Source organism: Euprymna scolopes, chromosome 6 (genome assembly GCF_053919585.1).
Source record: "Euprymna scolopes isolate OS-2025 chromosome 6, ASM5391958v1, whole genome shotgun sequence".
Lineage (NCBI taxonomy): Eukaryota > Metazoa > Mollusca > Cephalopoda > Sepiida > Sepiolidae > Euprymna > Euprymna scolopes.
The window spans coordinates 104,706,052-104,723,336 of record NC_136487.1 but is presented as its reverse complement, the minus strand read 5'-3'; the positions used below and the strand labels follow the sequence as shown (position 1 = coordinate 104,723,336).

Sequence of the window (17,285 nt, the reverse complement as noted above, 5' to 3'; positions counted from 1 at the left end):
GACATGATAAAAGATTTTGCTGGCCAGGACACATCCCCATTCTGAACTTCTACTGTATGGCGCATGTACTTCTCGGATTTCACACATACTGTTGCAAAGATATTCGGGAATATGAGAAGATCATTGTGAGTAAACATGGTCAACTCGGCCGTGACTATCATTTTTCTCCAATTGGAATTCTGAAAACTCTATAATGGAGAGAGTAGTACGGACAGTATCAGAAATATTTGGTCCAGCTGGTGACCATTATGGAATTCGGGATTTGTGGGAAGGCGATTGCCAAGAAAATGGTGTCAAGTCTGTAATAGGGAATTACAGAGATAACAGATTCAATGCCATTTTCCAGACATCAGCAGAGGTCTTCCTTTATAGAGAACAATTTTTGAAAGTTTTGGAAATGGTGAAAAATCCAAATCACAAATTAAAAGCTGTTCAAGCTGACCTGCAGTCACAATTTGTTGGCATTATGTTGCAAACTTTTGGACTTGTTTACGTTAAAATTACAGGACCTTTTTGGAATTTGATTACCAAATCAAATGTAGCTTATCTTCAACTAAACAAACATGTTCAAGATATGCATACATTTATAGAAAAATGTAAAAAGAATCCATCTACTATTTTATATTCAGACATCCACTGGACTGAAGACATAAGTGATGAAATTTTAAATTTACCTCACAGGAATAGGATGGTAGAGTGCCTATTCATCACTCATGAAGACACAAAAAATGAATTATTTTCATGTCTCAAGGTTGTTGCATCCGCAATGAATTTAACAATTGAAAGGCAACTAGCTGACTTTCTTCCAGGAGGCAAATTTGGTGGACCCCCTTCACATAAAGATATTGATCGTACACGATAAGAATATTTTAATAACATTTACAGCATATTTTGTCATTTTACACTAAAAAAAAAATAAATTATATTTTTTTTTAAATATCAAAAAGTGAATATTGCTAAAAGAAAATATTCTTCAATTCACAAATATGCACAGACAACAAACTTGGGATGTGAACATCATTTTGGCGACTTAGATCATAGTCAAAGAAGACGGCCACGTGCTTCAATGCATCACCATTCATCCGTTCAACTGCTGAAACGCAATAGAACTAAAATGATGAAATGGTTGCAAGATATGCCATTGGATGATCGTCACAATCTGATGATCACAGCACAAAAAGGAGGCAAAACTTTACGTACATTCGAGGATTCATGTACAGTACGGTTTATGGCTGCATCTCAGAAAATAATTGTCTATTTTTGGCCAGATAGAGACGATTTGCAAAATGTAAATCGTGAGTTTATTTAAAAAATTGGACTGGTCCCAGAGTGTATAAGTTCTGGTCGACTATGGGAATTTCCATCTTTTACAGAAATTCAAAATTTGTATGAAAACATTTTTTTTTATCTATTTCTGAGATTGATTCATATCTACTTTTTGAGGATAGTAGTAAATACCGGCCATGAATACTCTTGGGGCGTTCAATGGCTACACCCCAGATTAAGATACCTACTCTCAATAAAGTTATATCTAAATACCTCTATAATACTTTGTTTTGTTTGTGAATAAACTACCACTTATGATGCAATGCGTCACTTTTAAAAAATGTGAAATTTTTACATCTTAATTTATAATTCATGGCTTATGGTAAAGAGATACACTTTTAACTGCATAATCAGAAAGAACACAAAATTTTACATAAGAGTACCAAGTTTCATAAAAATAACTTGAAAAATGAATAAATGGTGATGGAATTATTGAATTCCTTAAAATGTCGAGGTCCGTAAATTGGCCCAATTTTCTATAGAAAAATGTCCACGAAAAAGCATAAATTTTAGCACTTAAAATTCTAATAACTTTTGAACCACTTATGGTATTTGCATTATTCAAACGGTTTAAGCATCTTTTACACAGCTCTGTTCATGCAAATTGATAAAATAACAATTATCTAAAAAGAAAAAAATCAACTTGCATTGCTACAAATACATTGGATTTTAAACTGCAATGACCATATCAAATTGGTAATTGAACATTTTCAATTCTCCTGGCTATAGAAATATTAATTTGTTAGTAGTTGGAAAACATCTCCTCCGAACAAAAATATTTCTTTTTGAAGTTAATATTTTGTTTATTTTCCTTTTACCAGTGTTCAATTCCTGTTAATAAATTATAGATTTTATATAGTCATTAGTGTATATCTTATATAGTCATTAGTGTATATCTTATATAGTCATTAGTGTTATTGTTTCTCCTTCAACATGTGTTTATTGACACTTTCTCAGTTTGGGAACATATAACGAACATTTTACTTTTTAAAAATTTTAATTAAATTTTGAAAATAATCGCTTATAGATAACACCTCTATATAGGAGACATGCACACAAATCTCACTCAACTTGAACAAGTATTTTAATTTCGCTTATGATCAGGTCAACCCCAATAAAAAGTGAACAACTTTCGAATAATCTACCCTCAATTTACCACATGCAATTCTGTCAATTTTTGTATGCATTCATTAACATCACTTCACTGTGCTTCCACATAAAAACTAGTATAATGTCGCTAATCCATTGTATCAGCCATTTTCACTGCTGATTTAGTATTATTAAATGAGACTAATGTTCAGGAAAGTTGAAAAACATTCATGATTCTTAGTCATTAAAGCTTTTCATAACTAAAGTCCGATTTTTTTTAAATCATAAGGAATCATCACCTTGAATAATCTTATTAAGCACCAATAGCTTGGCATAAATACTGGAAGAGTTTTCTGAATCTAGAAAGTTTATGAAAATTGAATGAATGTGGAATTTGAAGTTGATTTGAAAAAATTTAGATAAACAGTCATTATTAGTGACTGTTTACATACATTTTTTCAGGAGGAGATTTGGCAAAGACATATTTAAATAATATTTTTATCTATCTAGTATATATATATATATATATATATATATATATAAAAATAAATAAATAAGTGACCTTGTCTGGCTATGTGTGTGGAAAGGCCTCTATCAAACTACTGTTATTTTTTGGTCTACAGACATGAAACTTGATATACAAGATATTTGGACCAGTGACTAAAAACCAAATCAAATTTGTATTTGATTTGATTTTTAGCCAGAAAAAATAGCTGCTAAGAGGTGAACACTGCTAGAGAACTCTGTTTTGATTCTAGCTGATGGCACCCACATCATACTTTTATTTTAAAAATTTTGAAATCACTACTATATATTGGGTACATTATAATCAGAATTGGCTCTATAATAATAAATATGAAATCTGCAGGAATTAAAATATCATATTTAAGCATATTTTATGATGGAACAAGTTAGCTATTAATAAATTAGAATAAAAACAAAGCTCAAGTATCAACTAGAAACTAAAGACAGTAAATATAAGTAGTACAAAAATTGTAATGGTTTGATTGGAATGATGTATGCAAAGATGCACTTGTTAAATAGGAAATAAAAGTGTTACAAAAGTACTTAGCTAGATGCTCATAAATTGTTCTATACGAATCTTTTTTCCTTATATTTTAATAATTTTCATTTTTCTTTTTATTTAGTCCTACATTACAATACTTGGTGGTGTGGTCGTTATCTCTTCTCACATATTGTAATAGTTTGAGATAAATAGAGGGTGACAGTTGGAGAAAGAAAAAAAAAAATGAGCTCTTGTACATCTTTAATTTTTTCCTAACATACTTAACTGTGTAACAAGATAGAATGATCTAATTGAATTGCGTAATATTTTAAGCATTGGCACAAAATCAAAGAACAAGAAAGTTTATTGCCCATTCCAATAAACATGGCGATTTTTATGACAAGAGAATAAGATTTGGAATAAATTACGAGAAGATAGTAAGAAAATAACTAATATAAATCATTTTTTAGTTTGAAATATTGAATTGCATGGACAGTATTGGGAGATGAGATTTTTAAAAGCAACTGAATATATTGGCAGTTTTATCAGTGCCAAAGAATGTGGAGAAGGAAAAAGGAATGAAAAAAATTTAAATTTTATTTTATTTTATTTTGATATTAACTTTTCTGTAAAGTTTGCTTTTAAAAAATACCAAGAAATCATGAAAGCAGAAATAAAACATCATTTCATAGAGAGATGAATATTTTGAGGTTAAAGAATCTTAAAGGTTTTCAATGTTTGAAATTTATATGTAGTAAACGTCATTCGTGGTAAAAATGTTAGGATGAGGATGATTTAAAATAAATTGACTGAAATCAGTGAAAAAATCTGATCGACAAGTTTGAATTTAAAAATTTGACAAACATTATTCTTAGAAGTCTTACCTGTAATAAACATTTTATTCGCTCACCAGGAGCCATAATTACTGTGGTCATTACTCCAGCTAACAGACCAGCATTAAAATATTGCAAATAGCTACAATATAAAATATGAGAATATTACAAAAAGGATTTAAAGCAAATCCCATTATGTTACGAGAGGAAAAGTGGGAGAGAGAGAGAGAAAGATTTAAAAAAGTAAACTGCTCTGACAGTAACATTTAATCACATGATTAGATCAAATGAGAGTTGAAGATATTCAAAATGTAGTTAAGAAATTAGATGGAATGTATAAAACCGAATGTGAAAATTAATGAGTTCCTGTCATAAAACGTTTTGGTTTTATTATCACCCTCCCTATAATTAATACGTGACAGAGATAAGATCTCCCATGAAAAAAAAAATTAGTTACAAGTAATCAAAAGATGTTTATAGTAAAGCAGTACCCCTCCCTTCAAATTCTGTTGAAAAAAAAAAAAGTGAAAGTTTTAAACAGCACAGGGTTATTAAAAGATAAACTTTGTAAAAAGTATCTTTATTATTGATATTTTTGTTGGACAAAGAAAGGGGCATATTTTTTGCCCATAGAAAAAAAATATTGCAGTGTTTTTTTTTTCCTCCTTAATCAAACAGAAATTTGGTTTTTGCCAAGATGAGCAAGGGTGTGAAAGAGAGGGAGATTTTTTTTTAAAAGTAAATTAACTTTTGATAACAGAGTTTGTTCAAACTCGTTGAGAGTCCATCACGTCTTATCTTTAGGACGGCTATTGATAACAGAATTTTCTACTTAACTGAATCAGAAAATATCAACTCTTATCATAACCAAATAGGGCAACTGAGAAGAATGACAGAAAGAGGACAATGTCCATTTTCCTTTTAGCATTCACTAGGGAATATCTCAACTCATGACATGATCATGTAGACATTTTTTTTTAAAGAACTTTACAGCATTTTTTCTTTAAAGTTACCAGCAAGACACCTCAAATAGTGGTTTACAAGAGATAAGGAGAAACAACGGTTGTAATGGTTCTATGAACGTCTACACAACATACAACAAATAATATTAAAATCAACACAATACTGTTGCATCTAGAGGCTACTGCATCAACTGTGGGTGGCCGGATATATTCTCTCTATGGATTGATTGAACAATGGACACCCTGTTGGCAGAGGAGGGTAGAAGACATAAGTGAGGTGGGTGTGGATAAAGTCTGGAAATACTGGGATTTTGTGACTAGAAAATTCCAGTTTAACATTTTATATAAATCTATGAATGCTTCAATAGTTGTCACTGAACAGCAAATCTCAAACTTTATGTAAGAAATTTCCGCATAAGATATTTGAAACCCATAAATTGCGAGTCAGATTATTTTCCACAGCCTCTCAAGTGTAGGAGTGCAAGAGTTTTTTAAAACTGATTCCGAAGCCTGGTCTTTTGCAGATGACACACCTTTTCAAAACCAAATATGAAAACACAATGTTCTTTGATGAGTGCCAAACTGTTGAATTTTACTTACCTTAAATTATCATTTGGATGTTTCCGTTGCAAATCTTTACCAACATTAAAACCAAAGAAACAAATTGCAAACATTGGTGTCACCCCTGCCAATGGAGCTGCCATTCCTTTGTATAGACCAAGAAATCCCTAAACAAAATAAAATTTTTTAAAGTTTGAAAGTAAAACAGCTGTTGTCACATAATAGAAATATTAAAAGATCCTGTAAAATATGAAAGATATTGTATTAGATTACACAAATCCAAATGCATAATGCTTTCAGCAGACAAATTTGAGAAATGAATAAGATAGTTTAAAGATAACAAAAAATTGTGGCACAACAGGAGAAGGAGGAGGAGAGGGAGAAAGATAGATAACGGTTAGCCCACCTGTATCAAGGAATGTGTTCTGTCCATATATCTTCATCTTTCCAGGTAAAAAAAGTATGTTTCCCACTTTTTGAAAAAACATATCTTGGCCAGTAATTGACGTATTCTCAAAAGTCAAAGCGCATACTTTGTCAAATACAGTTCACTTGAAAAAGCCTCCCCTAAGCATCACAACCTATAACAGTCCTCAAACCTGGCCATCAGATTGACAAAGGAGGATGCTAACCTGTAGAGATTTTTTATTTTTAGAGTTGAGAAATTTTCATGCGCTATAAAAGAATTCCAAAAGAGAGAGTGGTGAAAAAAAAAAAAAACTACAGATACACAGGGAAGGGGATTTCATCTTAAAGTATTCAACTTGTGGGTGATACTTTGGACTTTAAAATTAACCAATCTATATTAGCAGTTTGATCAGACTTTTGGCACCACTAGTTAGATTAGCTCATTGAGCTAACCTTTTTAAATTGAATATATCTATGCTGAACTGTTTATACTGTGAAAATTAATAAAAAAAAAAGTAAAAATAAAATTTGAGTAAAATTAAGTATTTTCCAGGTTATATTTATGAAACTGTATAGATGAATAAAATTCAATCTTTTCTCTTTCTAATGATATCATTTTTTCTTGTACGATGATCATTTTTTTTTTTTCAGGTTGTTTTAAATTAAGTAACTATTTTAATGTTAAATGTGTTTAGTTCTGACTTTTTTTCAACAGCAATTTTTTAATTCTGTTTTTAACATCTGTACCGTTCACAATGTAAATCATTCCATCTCATAAAAGAAAGCTTATTCTTCAATTTGGTAGGAAAAGTCTAAAATTTTAAATTAATTTAATTAAAATTTTCAGTGAATAAAATTTTGCAGAAATTTTATTCAAAAAATTGTTTTTCATAGCATTATAAAGTGCACTAATAATAATCAATGTGATTTAACACTAGATGGCAGAGGTATACATTTGCAAAAAATATCTGCTAATTTGAAGACAAGTAAACATACAATAAAAGCAGTCTTTGCCTTTTCTTTTCTGTCGCATTTTCTTCTGTCCTTTTTTTTTCTGTCCTTCCTCTTGCTTCTCTCACTTCCTTTCTGAATAAATATTTACACTTTCATGCTAAAAAAAATGTTTAAAAGAATTTTGTTTGATTTTATTTTGAAAAATATTTTATTAAATGAGGTTCCTGTTCTGTATTTGATAACCCCCATACATTCCTTGGGCCACAGGTCGTCTATGATCTATTTTAATGAATGCCATAATCTTCTTAGTATCTTGCACCACGTGATAGCAGAATATGACACATATCTCTTGTATATTGGCTATAACAGAAGCGCATAGTCAAACTAAAGCAACAGAAGACGAGTGAAACTGCCAAAAAAAATCTTCCATTCAATAAATATATTTTATTCTTTCACATTTGAAACTTGGCAGTAAAAATATTTTAAAATTTTAAAAACATTTTATAATAAGCTTTTGTTTAAAAATTGTCTGATTTCTTTTAAGTAGCAATACACATGAAAAAACTGAAATGGCTTAAAGTATCTCAATAATGGCATACATAGAAAGAGCTCGATGAGCTAAGAAAGAATCTTTTTAAACTTTCTAAATTCGATTAAAATTAAAGACGTTATATTCTTGTGCCATCACATGTGTGCATATTTTTCCCTCTTTAATACCATATGCGCTTTGTCACATTTTTTACACAACTTTTTCAGTATAAATATTATATCTTTGTTAATACACAAGATTAAGCAATGAAATTTGCTATAAGTGTATTTTTGTGCACGGAATCAGATTATGCTACTTATAATCTCTAGAACTTAATGGTGTCCAAATTAAGTATTAAATGCACATAATCTAGGACTCTTTGAAAATGAATATATTTCAATATTTCTTTGCTTTTATTGAAGACTAGCAGGGGTACTTGGCATTGGAGAGGTTTTATTGCATTGAGCAACAAAGCCCCTCCTCCCAAGCCGCAGTAGCCAGACTTGAACCTGTAATGCTAAGAGGAAAAGGAGGTAAAAAAAAGGAAATGCTTTAGTCGCAGCACCCACCACGATTTACGACGTTGCGGCCGTTCGAAATAAGGTTAGTTATTGCAAGACGTACAATAACTTTGCAACAAATGTCGACGCAAAAACTGACCCCTCCTTGCAAAGAATGGCTCAGTTGACCGGCACAGAATTAATGTTTTGGGCCAATTTTTGGATATTTGTCTGAGAGTCCAATCTTTCTAACGATACCGATTTTGTCAGTATTCGTTGTGTGTGTTGAAAGTTTTTGGCAGATACACCCTTTTTTATTATAAACTAGGTGGGTAGGAGATGAAGTCGGGTTTGAATACTGCTGCTAACTCGAAAATAAAAGAACAGATAAAAACAAGAAAATTTAATTGGTTAGAAAAAGACAAAGTAAAAATAATTCAGTTTTAAAAGAAGCAGAATTTGTTTTAAGCGAAATAACCATAAAAAAAAATGAATAAAAGAAAACAAAAAAATCACATTACGTAACCCAAATGTTAAAACTTTCTTTTAAAACCTTTGATAATCAAAATCACTAAACTGTTTTTAAAATTACAAAACAATCTTGTTAAAAAAAAAAAAAAAAAAAAAAAAAAAGAAAGAAGAAAGTTTTAAAATGTAGAATTTTTGCTTAAAACAAATTCTACATTTTAAAACTGTCTTTATAAAAATGATTAAAACTGTCGTTATAAAAATGATTAGTTAAAAGAAAAATCATATTACGTAATAAATATAAAATAAAAAAAATGTTATGGCAAATAAAAATCTTTTAATCCTGTTTAAATGTTTAAAGTTTCTTTTAAAACCTCTGATACAAAAATTAGAATAAAGAAATTGTTATTTAAAATTACAAAACAACCCTGTTAAAAAACAAAAAAGACCACCATTATGTGTGCGTAAACATAAAAGCTATAGCTTATGATGCAATCTCTTAATCCACTGCCCCACGAGGCTGAGAGGAAAATAACCTTGGAAATTCTGTTATTTAAACGAATTCAAAAAATAATGTTTGACTGCGCATGCGCAATTTTCGAAAGTCACAATTTTTTAGACCATTCCTTGGTTTAAACATATACGAAATAACTGACCAGTATTTTTAATTCTCACATATTTTTCGACCGAGACATTGCTTTTAGATGATACTAGTTTCAACCTGATCGGATGGGCATGTCGAAAGTTTTTGCAGACATATGTACAAACACACACAAACAGACAATTGAGATTTCTATAATGGACTAGCGGGGGTACCTGGCGTTGCCCTGGTGTGGAGAGGTGGTGTAGTAAGGAACTTCAAGGGGGGAGGGAATCAAAACAACAGTAGGCAACCAAGGTGGAGAGAGGTGTTAAAAAAAAAAAAAAAAAAAAAAAAAAAATGTAATAGGCAGACAGGCTCAAACCTGTAACATGGAGGAAAAGAAAGTGAAAAAAAAACCCTACCATCTTAGCTGATGCATCCATTGCAAATCTGAAAGCCGCAAGCATTCGAATTAATAGTCAATCTAAAGGCGACGACGACTTACCAAAACATTGACGCAAAAACCGACCCCTCTTTGTAAAAAATGGCTCAGTTGAGGGTGAAGGAATCAATGCTTTTGGCTAATTTTTGGATATTTATCATCTGGGAGATAGAGCTTCGTAAAGATACCAATTTCGTCAGGATCCGTTTTTAGCAGGCACACAAACGCACATACAGACAGTTGAAATTTATATAATAGACTAGCAGGGTCCCTGGCGTTGCCTGAGTGGGTGGAGGTATAGTAATGAATCGAGGGGGGGGGGGTCAAAACAACAGTCAGCAATCTAGGTGAAAAGAGGTTAAAAAAAAAAAAAAAAAAAGTGGTAGTAGGCAGGCAGGCTCGAACCCGTAATGCGAAGGAGAAAAAAAAAAAAACTAACATCTTAGCTGATGCATCCATTGTGCAACTGGAAATGGCGAGCGTTGAATTTAAGCATAATTAATCAAAAGGACACAATGGCTTGTGAAAATGTTGATGAAAAAAGTGACCCCCTCCTTGTAAAATAACGGCCCAGTTGAGGGTGAAGGAATTAATGCTTTTGGCCAATTATTTAAAATTTGTTCATCCAAGACATCGAGCTTCAAAATGATACCAATCTTATTAGGATACGTCGCGTGGCAAAAGCTTTTGCAAGACATACAAACACATACATACATTTTGCCTTTTATATAAAAGACTAGCGAAGGTACCCGGCGTTGCCTGGGTGTTGTGAGGTGTGTGAGGGAGGGGAGGTAAATCAAAACAAAATGGAAAATAAATAAGCGAAGTAATAGTAACTGTTTAAATATATTAAAAAAAAAACACATGTTAAAACTTCTTAAAAAAAAAAAAAAATTAGAAAAACAAAAACAGCAAACATGATGAAAAAAAAAAAAAAATTGCAAAAACAAAAAAAAAAAAAACAGCGAATGCGACGGGAAAATAAAAAGAACAAAAAAGGAAAAAGGCATAAATAACCATTTCAATATTAAAACTTTAAAAATTGAAAAAAAAAATCTTACATCTCGGTTCGAACATGTAATCTTAAGATAATGACACTGCTCCTTAACCAACTGAGCTATGAGTGTGTCAGCAAAATTGGGTCGCTTTTTAATATTTAAACTAATTCAAGAAAGACCGTTTTTTTGTGCATATGACTAACTTGTCATGAAGGAACAAGACATGCAAACACACACACAAACACACTTTTTTCCTTATATATATATATATATATATATATATATAGAGAGAGAGAGAGAGAGATTAGCAGGGAGTACCCGGCGTTGCCCGGATGGAGGATATTGGCACAAGGACAAAGCGATGTTAAGAATGGCTTCTGCATGGTTAACATTTTTAAAAAAAAGAGAGAGAGGTGGGTAATTAATTGCTAACAAAAATTATTTTAGAATTTAAAGTAAAATGATTTCCTTTTTCGAGCCATTCTAGCATTTTAGGGCAGTTAACAATTTTTTTCTATCCTGTGTGTTTTTTTTTTATAAGAGGATTACGTGTGATTTTAAGATTCTTTATGCAATTATGGGAAGGCTTGCATTTGGACTGTGGCTAGGGTTAAGGGAATTTATGTGTGAACATCCTGAAAACTTGACAGAAACAAAACAAAAACAATTTTAGAATTCAGAGTGAGAGTTAGTTTTACATAAATTTAATGTAAAATAATTCACCATTTTAGGACAGTAAACCAATTTATTTTATGAGAGATAAATCATGTGCATTTTCCTTTAAGGAAGAATCTTTGTTTCTTTACAGAGGGATTTTATTGCTTAGGGAACTTGCCACTCAGACTTACATTATTGTTAGGATTAATGAAGTTTTAGGAGGTTTGACACTCATACCTATTGTTAGAAGTTGGATGAAGGGAGTTTCTTTTAAAGCGAGTATTTGAAACTTATATTTATGGTAAGATGTTCATAATTATTGGCTTTTGAAAATATTATGTCTTAGATTTTGAATATCAAATTACTTTTAAATATGCAAACTTAAGTAAATGAGATGGGTGAAACTTTACAAGAATTAAGACAACCAGACAAAAATAAAGTTTATTTAACTTTAACGTCACTTTAACAGAAAGCATAACATTTGGAAAAGTATCAAGTATTTTTTGCCCACCTATTTAAATATTAAAAAAAAACAAAAAAACTTTTTGTTAAAGCTGACAAATCATTTATACAAATTTTGAATGAATTTGATTTATATTTTCAATTGCATTTCTTGTCCTTTTTATATGGAGTGATACATTATGGTTTTAAAACTTTCCAGGTTGAGATATTTATTTTTTAACTTCACTGATTGAGACATCATTTAAAATGAATATTAGTGTAAACACAGGAGAAAGATTTTTCAATGATTTTTATGGGTGCACATAGGACTTATCTCTCTCTCTCTCACATATATAATATTGATTGTATTGCTTTTGTTTCCGAAATGTTAATCCAATGAAACATCAGGGTGCTCAATAACAAGCAGAGCAGGGTATAAGAATATAAACTTCTTTATCAAATAAGAAAATGTTCGTATGAATAAAATATATATTGGATGTGCAGTCAACAGTTATTAAATGTTATATTTAGTTTTAAATCAGTAAAAAGCTGCTTTAAACTTTCAAATTATGAAATTTTGAAGAAAATTCCCTCAACTTTGGCTTAGAATAGGTTGGATAAGTAAAAAAAAAACAAACAAAAAAAAAAGCTTGCTAATCGTAGTTTAATGTATATTTTACTGCTTATAACATTTAAAAAAATATTGATATAGATTTGCTACTTATTTTGTAAAACAAACAAAAATGTAAAAATAAGTTTTGAAAAAAAAAACAAAAAAAAAAAAACCCCTAAAACACTCATATTTCACAATATCGTTGAATCAACATGCTACGTTCCTGAGGAACACCGTCAACCGATACGATATGCCACTGAACAATCTCGTTGATTCAACATGCAACCAAACAATTTCGTTGAATTGACATGCCATGTTCCTGAGCAACAGTGTCGACCAACATGACACACCAAACAATCTCAAATTGACATGCCATGATACAAAATGCAGTAACGCAAGACACATTGTCAGAGCGGTATTTTTCAATGACTCATTGGTCTGTTTTTTATAGTTGTTGGCTGAAACTCAATTGTAGCTTTGGGGTAGGATGGATGCAGCTCATTAGCAGACTTTTGATTTGCAATCTAAATGTCCCGGGTTTGCTTTTCGCTGCAGGTTAACCCGACTCATACACTGGCACACAATTCATGTGCTCTTCTGTGCATGCTAGTCACACTCCTCCCTGATCTTTAGATCACACAATTGACAATGCTGGACAGACCATTTTCTCCTAGTACTTTGCCTCAATGGTACAGGCTCAGGAACTTCCTCAGTGATGCCTTTATCAAACTCTTCCTGCTCTGAATCCTTGGGTGCATCATCTTCTGAGGAGCTTTCTTCATCTGGTTGTTCGTACAGCACCGGGGCTTCGTCATCTGATGAGGTCAGTTAGTCACTGATGATGCAATTATGTCGGCATGCTGGGCGCACATCTTTTATGCGGTGTGGTGTTCCATCAACTGAGATTGAGTATTGGCTATTCATTTTTGTCACTGTTCCTGTGTCGAACTGCATCGTACATCTTCCCCATGGACTCTTCACCCAAACTGCATCCTTGTATGGATTAGCAACTGTAGTATCAGGCACCATCACTTCATCGATCCTCTTGACATGGACCCTATAATTGTATAGCACATTCGCAGGTGCCCTCATGGCCATCTTGTTGTCCTTAGGCGTAATGTTGTGCTAGTACACTGCCTTTAAAATCATGTACTTGGTTCTTGCCGCAATGTGCTTTATTGTGCTTTATTGGGATCTCATGATTATTCCATTTCTGGAGAGTACATGGGCGCACCGAAATCGAATACGCATGCCCCACATCTGTGTAAAGTCAGCAAATGTCTTTCTGTAAAATGCCACACCATTATCGGTCCGTAGCCCCTTTCACAGAATACGAGGGGCGTGCAATAAGTAATGCCCCTGACCCACTTCCCATAGCAGTAGAGCAACGAAACTTGGCACAGTTATTAGTCTTTCTCTACATAAGAACCACCCAGAGTTATGCATTTCTCCAATCGTTTGATGCAGCTCTGGAGACCGTTTTTGTAGAACACCCCAGGTTGGTCCTCCAACGACGACGTAACAGAAATCAAGGTTGCATCATCTGGGAAACACTTTCCTTTCAAAAACAACTTCATGGCTGGAAAGAGGTGAAAGTCAGAGGGTGCAAGGTCAGGAGAGTAGGGAGGATGGGGGAGGATTTCATAACCACATGCTCGTGCTTCTGATCTGGCGACATGCGAGTTGTGGACCGGAGTGTTGTACCTTTGCTGATCTTGCCCCGCCTCTTGATTTTGATAGCTTTCCTTAATTTCCTCAAAAGCATAATAGGCTCCTGTAATTGTGGTACCCTTTGCCAGGAAATCTCATCACTACTCCGTCCTGGTCCCAGAAGATTGTGAGCATGACCTTGCCAGCGGAGGGCTGCACCCTTGCCTTCTTTGGAGGTGGTGAGTCTAAGTGCTTCCACTGCATTGACTGGGCTTTGGTCTCTGGATCATAGTGATGGACACAGGTTTCATCCTGTATAATCAGTCTTTTGAAAAATTTTGACTCATCTTCTTGGCACATCTCCAAATTCATCTTCTAGCACTCGACGTGTTCTCACTTCTGGAATGGTGTGAGCAACCTGGGAATCCATCTGGCAGACACCTTATGCATATGCAAATGGTCATGAATGATAGTTTCCACGGACCCTGTACTAATCTTGACATCTTGGGCTATTTGGCGAATAGTAATGCGCCGATCTTCCAAAATGGCAGCCTCAACTTGATGGACAGATGCCTCATCAATGGCAAGTCTGGGAGCTGTTTCTACAGACTTCCGGCCATGTTTGAATTCATGATACCAGCGTTTTACAAGGTCATATGATGGGGCATTATCACCATAAGTTTCTTTCATTTCATCCAAAGTCTCCTGTGGTGTGCGTCCTTTCAAATACAAAAACCGGATCACTGCTCGATGTTCAACAGGCTCCATTTCACACCTGACTTGGTTCAAACACCTGTAAAACAGAAACCACAATTAGTTCAGAGCTGTAATTTGCCACATAACCCATAGATATATAAATCATTGCACATGCAAAATTTCAGCTAGATCAGACAACTGAAAGTAGGTCAGGGGCATTACTAATTGCACGCCCCTCATATAATCTGCAACTGCTTAATGATGCTAGAAGAATCCTGTTGGTGCAACTGCCTCCAAATAGCAAAACGGCTAAGGCCACAGTCTATCAATGTCAAGTACAACTTAGTGCCGAAATATCCATAGCAACCCTGCTTTCAGGTTTCCGGGACGTCAAGCCTACCTGGCTTCCAACGCACCAGGGCTGAATCTATGGACTGGCATTCTTTGCAATCCCCCCCTCCAACCGCACTTCAGTTTCAGTTATTAATGGGTTCTCCTACACAACAGTACCATGCCCTTTTCACACTGGGATGTCGACTAGACTGATGAATTGTTTGTATCTGAGACATGTTTGTGTTCTGCGGCCACAGCACACACAAGTTCTTTGGGTTCTATTGCTTTATGGATCTTATTTAACCACCGCTGTGGTACACAAGTTAGTCAGCTCTGTTATCGTGAGACTTAACAAGCCCTACATCGATTTTTAATGCATATTCTGAGGCCCAATTTCAGAGTGTAACATCCACCCCCACTATAACATCTTCATAGATTTTACCAGTCACCTTTCACTGGATCATCCCGGGCTGCTCTCAAACAAATGTATTCAATCATCCGTGCTAGAAGAGGGTCTCACACTTTATCCCATCCAGTTGTCATCATATTTGACCTTCGTTTTACAAACACTGTGGTGACGTGTAAACCAGCCACACACAGAGAAATAACCAGTCAGTTTCCTCGCACACTGACAATTACAATTTTGAAACCAAGTTTATCGGACATTGCTGAAAGGTCACTTCCACACCGCCATAACAATTTCCTGCGCTCCTTCTGGACACATAATCCCAATACTCATGATCCCAATCTCAGCTTTCCTGGGATCTTGCTTTCCAGACCAAACTTTTCTAAATGTTCCTTGACACGGGTTGCAGAACACTTATTCACAAAAATGTCATTAATATACAAAGACGTAGACACATTTATAGTCTTATTCTGGCTGAGGATGGTATTTACAATGGCCCACATTATTAAAGGGGCAACGTTAAGCCCAAATCCGAGGTGGTAAGACAATATCGCTGTCTCTTGGTCTCTACTTTTTGGAACGGTCACAGATTTATCAACATGTACTTGCAAATAGGCTCGGCATAGATCCAGCACTGCAATGTTTGGTTCCTGTTATCGCCATTCCCTCATTTTTGTAAGCAAATATCCACTTGGCCATATGAACATCCACATACTCATCTAACTCCCGATAAACCATAACAGTCCGCACTTTCTGTTTCTTCTCCTACACAACAGCCATGAGAGAGATTAGACCTTTTGGGGGTCCAAGTTCATCCTCAGGATATGGCAGTAGCCAACCACTGCTTCCATGAAATGAAAGGATCCAAAGCAAACACTGTGTACAGTGTTTTCTTTATACACTCAAAATCGGCTCACTTTTCATCACTTAATTGCTGGTACACAGCATATGTGCTGCCTGACAAGCGCATCGGAATGACACACTCGATGCACTTCACCCCACTCAGCTGACATTAGTTCAGCTTTCTCCAACCACTCCACAATTGACCGTCCGGATTCACTGCCATCAAATACAGGTATTAGCTTTGGCTCGAAGGCCACGATAACTAAAATAGCTTGTCGCTTTAAGAGAGACGGCCAAAAGAAAATATATATATGATGGCATGGTCGTGAACGAATTTGTCCACTTTGTGATTATGGATAGTGGCCAAAGTTTAACTGATACCTGAATTCCAATGAGGTTCAATGGCAAATTTGTCGTCCTCATCATCGGGCATTGAGAGTTCTAAATATTCTCCAGGCCCCACTGTGGTTTGTTAAGGTGGGGCATGCAAAACATGAGCACATCTGATCAGTCAGGAGAGGATGTAGTCGAGCCATACCTGAATTGTGTATCACCAATCTATATTTCAAACCTAGCGACAGGTCATTACTGTGCATGAATGGGACACTGCCAAGTATCTCAGTATCAAGATCCTTTAAAGAAGCACATTGTGTTCTCTCTCCAGACCAAGCCTGGCTTCTCCAAGCACATTGAGTGGGGAAGATCTGTTTACTTGTCTGGCAGACTGGGAAGATCTTGTGATTTTAGTGTCCAGGTGCTTGGCTGTTGAGTGTCGAATCATATTCCCCATGGCACCACTGTCTACAACGATCTGTATTGGATGAGGATTTGAGAACATGTCGATAGTGGATTGTTCGGTTTTCAATCACCATGAGGTTGTTATATTTTTATTCTCTATATGTAAATTGTTTAAGGTCTCGGAACAAGTAGACTCCTCATCATCAAAGATGGTGAGCCTTGTTCTACAGTCTGATTCAGGAAGGTAGA

General features: G+C 34.3%; 1 protein-coding gene across 2 annotated transcripts in view; it reads right to left on the bottom strand.

Annotated features, from left to right (window-relative positions):
* The window catches only part of LOC145277832 (mitochondrial carnitine/acylcarnitine carrier protein-like), a 77,522-nt gene that overhangs the window by 28,281 nt on the left and 31,956 nt on the right, over positions 1-17,285 (bottom strand). For both annotated transcript variants that reach the window (XM_080129747.1, XM_080129746.1), the window contains exons 3-4: positions 5,817-5,944; positions 4,306-4,396 (exon numbers count right to left, since the gene is read on the bottom strand). In XM_080129747.1, the coding sequence (XP_079985873.1) occupies positions 4,306-4,396; positions 5,817-5,944 (219 nt within the window). The remainder of the gene's footprint in view (positions 1-4,305; positions 4,397-5,816; positions 5,945-17,285) is intronic.